General features: G+C 38.8%; 1 protein-coding gene and 1 pseudogene across 1 annotated transcript in view; one reads left to right on the forward strand and one right to left on the reverse strand.

Annotated features, from left to right (window-relative positions):
• The window catches only part of ZNF277 (zinc finger protein 277), a 127,418-nt gene extending 126,107 nt beyond the window's left edge, over window positions 1-1,311 (forward strand). Inside the window, exon 12 of the mRNA XM_006859355.1 lies at window positions 1,125-1,311. Coding sequence (XP_006859417.1) covers window positions 1,125-1,311 — 187 coding nt within the window. The remainder of the gene's footprint in view (window positions 1-1,124) is intronic.
• A 2,846-nt stretch (window positions 1,312-4,157) lies between these two features.
• LOC102815672 lies at window positions 4,158-5,214 on the reverse strand (annotated as a pseudogene).
• Between the last annotated feature and the right edge of the window lie 1,725 nt (window positions 5,215-6,939).

A 6,939-nucleotide genomic window follows, 5' to 3' on the forward strand; every position in this document is an offset into this window, starting at 1 on the left:
ATTAAGATCCATACATGGTTGGGATCTTGGTGTGTATTTTTCATCTTGGCACCTGATGAACATTGAGCAGCTGGTACCGGTGAGGTGCTGTCAGCCTCCTACTTAGCCTTTGCCAGTTCAGTCCTCCTATACTGCCTTTCACATCTCAGGGATAACCTCAGTTGAAGGGACTTCTGAGAAGTTTTGGGTTTCAAGTTGCCCAGTGATTCCTGTATCCTCAGAGAATGTTAAACCAGGTCCTGGAACTCCCACCCCAAAGCTCTAGTGTTTCTCCTTCAGAAAAACCCCCAGAAACCCCAGGCCCTGAAAGCCAAAGTAAGCCCTAGATTGAGTCACTACTCTGTTCATATCATTCCTCTTAGATCAGAATCCTCAGAGGTACCCCAGACTAACTCCAAAGTATGTCCAAACAAGGACCAGAATTTGTAATTCAAGAAGCACTTCCTTTTTGCTCACTAGGAGTGATTAGGTTGGGAAAAAAAAGCCGGGGGGGGGGGAGACGAACAGCCATTTTTAACAGGTAGTTGAAGGATTCTTACTGTGAACTTTGTTAGCCTAGAAGGAAGTACCTCTGAGTAGATATAAGGGAGATGTTGGTTTTAGCTTTATTTAAGGGGCTGTTTCCTAACAACAAGAGCTATCCAGTACTAGAGCTGGCTGCCTTTTAACAAGTATCTTCTCACAGTCAATACCAAGCAGAGGCTGAGCGGCCCGTTAGAAGTGGCTGTGAAACATTTCTTCATTTTGTAAGACTGATGTCAGCCAATAAAGGTGAATATAACTCAAAAGTTGTCTTCCTTTATACAAAACCTATGACCATGAAAACAGTTAAGACTCACAGCAGCATCATAAGTGTTCTTTATGGCAATAGATTTATCACATATTTCTCCCCGAGAGAACCTAGAAGGTTCAGACCTTTAAGTTAGCAACCGAGCACTTAACCAGCATGCCACCAGGGCTCCTCATCTCCCCAAGGCTCTTGCAAAGTGCTGTTGAAATTGTTGGCAAGGAAATCTAACAAAATCACAGAGCTGGATGGATGTATTAATGTATAGCAATGCTACCTAGAAAACTCCTGGATAATTTATTAGTTTGGTTATTCAGTCTATCTGTGGTTGTTTCAGGTATTATTTTCCAACCTATGAAAATGACACTCTCCTGTGTACACTGTCTGACAGCGAAAGTGACCTGACAGCTCAGGAACAAACTGAAAATATTCCTGTCATCAGTGAAGATACGTCTAAACTGTGTGCTTTAAAACAAAGCAGCATTTTGAACCAGTTGCTCCTACAAGAGTGTTTAAAAAACTAGAAGAAACTTCGACAGTAGCAATTTTGAATGTTTTCTCCTATGTGACAGACACAAAAGCATATTCTAAATTTGAACATTAGGAAAGGATTAATCCTTGGTGAAATAAACGTTTTATCAAGTTTTCAGAAAAATAAAATGAGAACGTTTTGTATCTTGGTTGTAAAGCTCTATTGTGTAACCGTTTTTACATGATCTTGTTTAATTAAATTCATAATTATTTAAAGAAGGACATGGAAATCACAAATAACATGCTCAAACTATTTATAAAACTTCTGTCAACCAGCCATTGTCTCTTTCGACAAGCCTTCTTCATTCAGTAAGTCACAAAATTTGACAGAAGTGTATTTTCTTTGATGTTTACTAAACTATACATGAAATGACCAAGAGAAGCCACAGAAGGCATGGAAAAATAGCCAAAGACCTGATTGATCACTGTGTCAGAATAATTGAGAGCTGGCTTTATTATTGTTAACCGATTTATATCTAGAGACGCAAAACTCCCTAGAAATGTGCACCAAACCGATTAACTTCACCTTCTCCTATATTGAGCATAGAACATTTGACTAATCTGAATTTTGGTACTATCATATGAAATCATTTTTGTCTGATTCAGAAATCTATTCTGCCATGTTCTTTCCAATTAGACTGCCTTATTTTCAACTTGAACTAAACTGAACATCCTTAAGCCATCTTGTTTAACAATACCTCTGTCCCCAGGCCCACCACTACACCAGTATAATGAACTTTGAGAATTCTGTCTACCTGGAGAAGTTTAAGAATAACAGAATGAAGATGCACAATATGGTTATAAGTAAAGTATGTTGTTTCATGGACTCCTGTTCAGTTGTATATGTTAGCATGGAACGCTAGAGTTAATTGAACAGCAAGAATACTTACCCAGATACCAGGAGTCCTCGGATTTACTTTATTATAATAATAATAATAATAAAAGCTTGTCTGTCTCAGTTACAAACCCATATAGAATCTGCTCTGGAATATAAATTTTTTTTTTGAAACTTTTTATTTGAGTAAAGGTTTACAGAGCAGATCATTAGTTTTATGTTCAGCATATCATATACTTTGCTTCATCTCAATGATTGCAATTCCCACCATGGAACAGCAGTTATCCCACTTCCACCCTGTGGTTCTTATTTCCATTTCATCCTCCTTCCCAACCCTCCTTCCCTTCCCTTCTGATCATTAAGCAGAGCTAAATGTTGGCCGCTGCTTCTGCATGGTTGACTGTGCCATGATGAGCACACCTTACTACTGTTGTTGTCCCCACTATATACCTATCTACCACTTGGGTGAAATTTGGATCAAGAAGGTAAATTCTGTTCTAGACCTGAAGGGTGGACAAGGACCATCATCTGGTGTTTCTCCCATGTCTTTCTGACCAGTACACCTAGTCTTTTTTTTATAATTTTGAGTTTTGTTCTTCATTTTCGTCCACTCTGTCTGCAGCCCTCTTATCTCCCTTTCAATGTACTTAACAACACCAACACCAAAAATGCATAATCTGAAAATAGGTTTTATTAAGTGCCGTCGAGTTGGTTCTGACTCATAGCAACCTTGTATAGGATTTCCAAGGAGCAAATGGTGGGTTGGAACCACCAACCTTCTGGTTCAAACCGACCTTGTGGTTCAGTCCATTATCCTGCAGCACCGCATCGGGACTCCAAGCAAACCAAAATTGAGGGTTATCTTCAAAATGATTGTTTTAAGATTGTCAAGATCATGAACAGCAGAGATGGAAAAACTCTTCCAGGTTAAGAAGACTGAAGAGACATGACAAATAATGGAATGTGTGATGTTGAACCCAGCATTTTTCTTTTGCTCTAAAAGACACGAGTTCCGGTGTGGTACTGTAGGATAAACACTGGATGGCAAGGTTACTTTGAACCACAAGGTCAGCAGTTCAAACTCACCAGCCGCTCCTCCAAAACCCTATACAGGGTCACTATGAATCGGAATGAACTCAAAGGCACTTAACAATAGCAATAATAAAAGACATTATTGGGGCAGTTAGCAAAAATTGAATAAGGTCTATAGGAAATTTTAGAATATGGATGTTAATTTCCTGATTTTGCTAATTGCCTTGTGGTTAAGTATGAGAATGACCTTGTTTTTAGGAAATGTACACTAAAGTAAGGTTAAAGGGGCATTTTGTTTGTAATTTATTCCCAAAGCAGTTCAGAAAAAAACTAATATGGTTACATGGAGAGAATAATAAAGTCAGTGTGGTAAACTTTTTAAAATATTCATGGAATCTTGGTGGAAGGGTATATGGGAATTGTTTGTAGTGTTGCAACTTTTCTGTAAGTCTAAATTTATTTCAAAATAAAGAGTTTTACAAAATATCTTTAACAGTTGCTTTTTTTAAGTCAAGATCCATGGGAAATAGCCACCCTGCATATGGTTGGTATGGTGCTTAAAGAGTTCCCAGTTAATGTCACTGGGACATTTATCCCACTTTCTGAATTTGAGTAATTGTATCTTCTTTTCCTCTTTGTGTCATTTAATATGTTCCTGTATCACCTTTTTTGTTTGTGTGTGTATGCAAATTAGTAGGTGGATCTAGAGATGGTATTAAATTTGGGTTCAAAAAGTTTTTTTCCAGAATACTTCCTGGGTGATACAGTGTGGTTCCTGTTGTATCACATCAGGCACACAGTATCCAATTGTACCTCTTTTAGCGATGTCTCAACAGATCGAGGCATTCAGCTGTGGTCAGATCTATTGGTAAAGAGATCCCCATAATCTTTTTTGTCCCTTAGAACAATTCCATTGCTTCTTCATTTGACCACTTGAAAATCAAGATTCTTTCAGATTATAAATATAACATTTTATAACTCTGTTATTATGTACTGTGAATGGGGAAAGGGACCAATCTTGTGGCCATAGTGTTGAATGGCCTCTCTGATGTGGCAAGGCTGGATGGCCTCAACACCACAAGCCGCGGGGCTCTTTTTCCTTTTCCTTTGCTTGGTTTTAACTGGGTCTTGTCCAGCACTCCTATTCCCTAGCGATCTGGACATGGATTTCCCAGAGCACTGTGATCCACAGGATGGAGCCGTTGGTGTAGGAGGGGGTGTGCTCTTGGGGGAGTCTGGACTGGACTTAGTGCAGGAGTTCTCAGCAGAGCTGTGATACTGAATGAAGGTTGCAGAAACATGGCTGAAATAGTCCCCTGCCTTGGTTACCATATCCTGCCTCACAAAGAGAGCCAGATCCAGTAACTGTGCCACCGTTTCATATGCTAAATACCCTAAAATTTCCATCAGGACAATGACAGTGTTGGGTTTTATTTCCATACTGCTGCAGAAATTTGGAGGCCATTTTGGAGAAATGTAATTGCCAATTTTCACAAAATTCTGCATATTGAGCTGAATCCATCATTCAAGTTTGTCTTTCTGCATTCTCCATTCTCTATTGTTTAACTTCATCAATTACATCATCTTCAAGCATTTCCAAGAGTTCTCCTGTGCTCAGTAGAATTGAGAAAGTCTTGAGCAATTTTTTTGTCCTGTTCGCATTATTGCTGACACTCAATTTGTCTTCCAGAAGATCATCCTCATCTATGCCTTTGACAATCTTTGATTTGTAGTCTTGGAAAAACATGTATTTTAGCAGTCTTCTAAGTTTTTTCTTATCTTTGTGCATCACAAACAAAAGATCTTCAGCAGAAGATCTTTTTGCCTTTGCTCCTTGCTATTGAGAAATTTCAGCAGCTTTCTGTAACAGATTAATTAACTGTGTGTGTACCACATCTTCTACCAAAACTGCTGTTTCACGAAGAGGCTTTCTGGCATCTCCTAAAGAAAACATCATACTCTGTAATTCAATTGCAAAGCTTATGGACTTCCCTGTACTTCTTCCACTACTTGAAGTAGCAGTGGACATTGGATATTATTCATCTCTGCTTTAAGAACACTTGGAGGCATGGTTGCGGGTCTCGCGTGGAGAATGTGGGAGTGGAGAAAGTACGGTGTCTGCTGCAGCGGCTCAGGACATGCTTGGCAAGGGCTCCCCATAATCCTTTACCTAATGATTTTGGTATCCATTGGTATTTGTCTCCTAGATTTATTATTTCTTTCAGGGTTTCAAAGTAGTGTTTACTAGTTCTATCATTGCTTTACAGGTAAGTTCTTAATACAACATTTATGCTATAGAGCACTGGAGTATAAGTTTTTTTGTTGTTAATGCCAGCCCATGAAATTGGTACCCCAAAACTAAGCTTAAAGTCATGTGACCTGTCCAGAGACTCAAGAGTTCCCTCCTCCCACCACAAATGTAATTTGTAAATTACTTAGGTGTTTTTACCATGCTCTAAGTCTCCAGCTGTGCATGTACCCATTGAAGGCTAGTACAGTTAATAACCAAGACAAAGTGAGAACCTGTATTAATATTTTTTTTTAAAAAAAGGTGCCTTCTTTGGTTTAGTTAAAGACACAAGTCAAACTGTTTTTAATCTAAGGGATAGGCCTGTGCCTAGAACTCTGTCTCTAGAAATCACGTTTTTCAGGAAATTGAGGAAAGTCTTGAGTGTTTTCTACAATGTGCTTCAGTCTTACTCAGAACAGGAGCAGTGAATGAATGAGAACAAAACAAACTATGAGTAACTAAGATCAAGGAGGAGAAAACTTATTAGAGAAAACATTGAGGTTTTAGAAGACAAATCAGATAGATAAAAAAGAAAAATGTAATGCAATACTGAAAGACAGACCAGGGAAGAGATGCTGTACTTAGGGCTTAGTTTAAAAAAAAAACAAAAACTATTTTATGTCGGATTATTTTAAAAAATAAATAATACCTTAGGCCTAAAGAAATCTCAAGAATAGAAACAAACCCCAGCATATTGTAAAGACTCCCAGAGAGCAAGAATATAGTCCACTTCTGGTAAAGTACTCTCTTAAAGAACTCCATGATTCCCTGATAAGAAGCACTAGGGAACCATTCCTTACAGACCAGGACAGCTATAACAAGTACACACTGGAGGTCTGGGCAATGTGAGAGAGGAGACCCAGTCAGAAATAGTGGATGAGCTTCCAGGTGGCCCTGTAATTACCTGTACCCTGAGGGAATACACCTAAAAAATTTTGGAATTAAACTTCAAAATGAAACGAACAAGAAAGGTGGAACATAGAAGAGAGCCAGGCAGGACAGTAATAAATGGACTCCAATACCAAGATTTTGGGAAGACAGCTGCCTGACCAACTGATTGGTAGAGATCCATTATTAGTGCCCATTCCAAAGAAAGGTGACCCAATGGACTGCGGAAATCATCGGATAATATCGTTAATATCACATGCAAATAAATTTTTGCTAAAGATAATTCAAAAAACAGCTGCAACAATAAATTGTCAAGGAACTGCCAGAGGCTGAAGCTGGATTCAGGCAGGGACGTGGAATGAGGGATACCACTGAGGATGGTAGATTGATCTTCACTAAAAGTAGAGAATACCAGAAAGATATTTACCTGTGCTTTATTGACTACGCAAACATTTTCAGACTGTATCATGACAAACTGTGGACAACATTGCAGAGAATGAGTATTCTGGAACACTTAATTGTGCTCATGAGACCAAGAGGCAGCCCTTCAAACAGAACAAGGGAACACTGAATGGC

This window comes from Chrysochloris asiatica, unplaced genomic scaffold, assembly GCF_000296735.1.
Source record: "Chrysochloris asiatica unplaced genomic scaffold, ChrAsi1.0 scaffold00032, whole genome shotgun sequence".
Lineage (NCBI taxonomy): Eukaryota > Metazoa > Chordata > Mammalia > Afrosoricida > Chrysochloridae > Chrysochloris > Chrysochloris asiatica.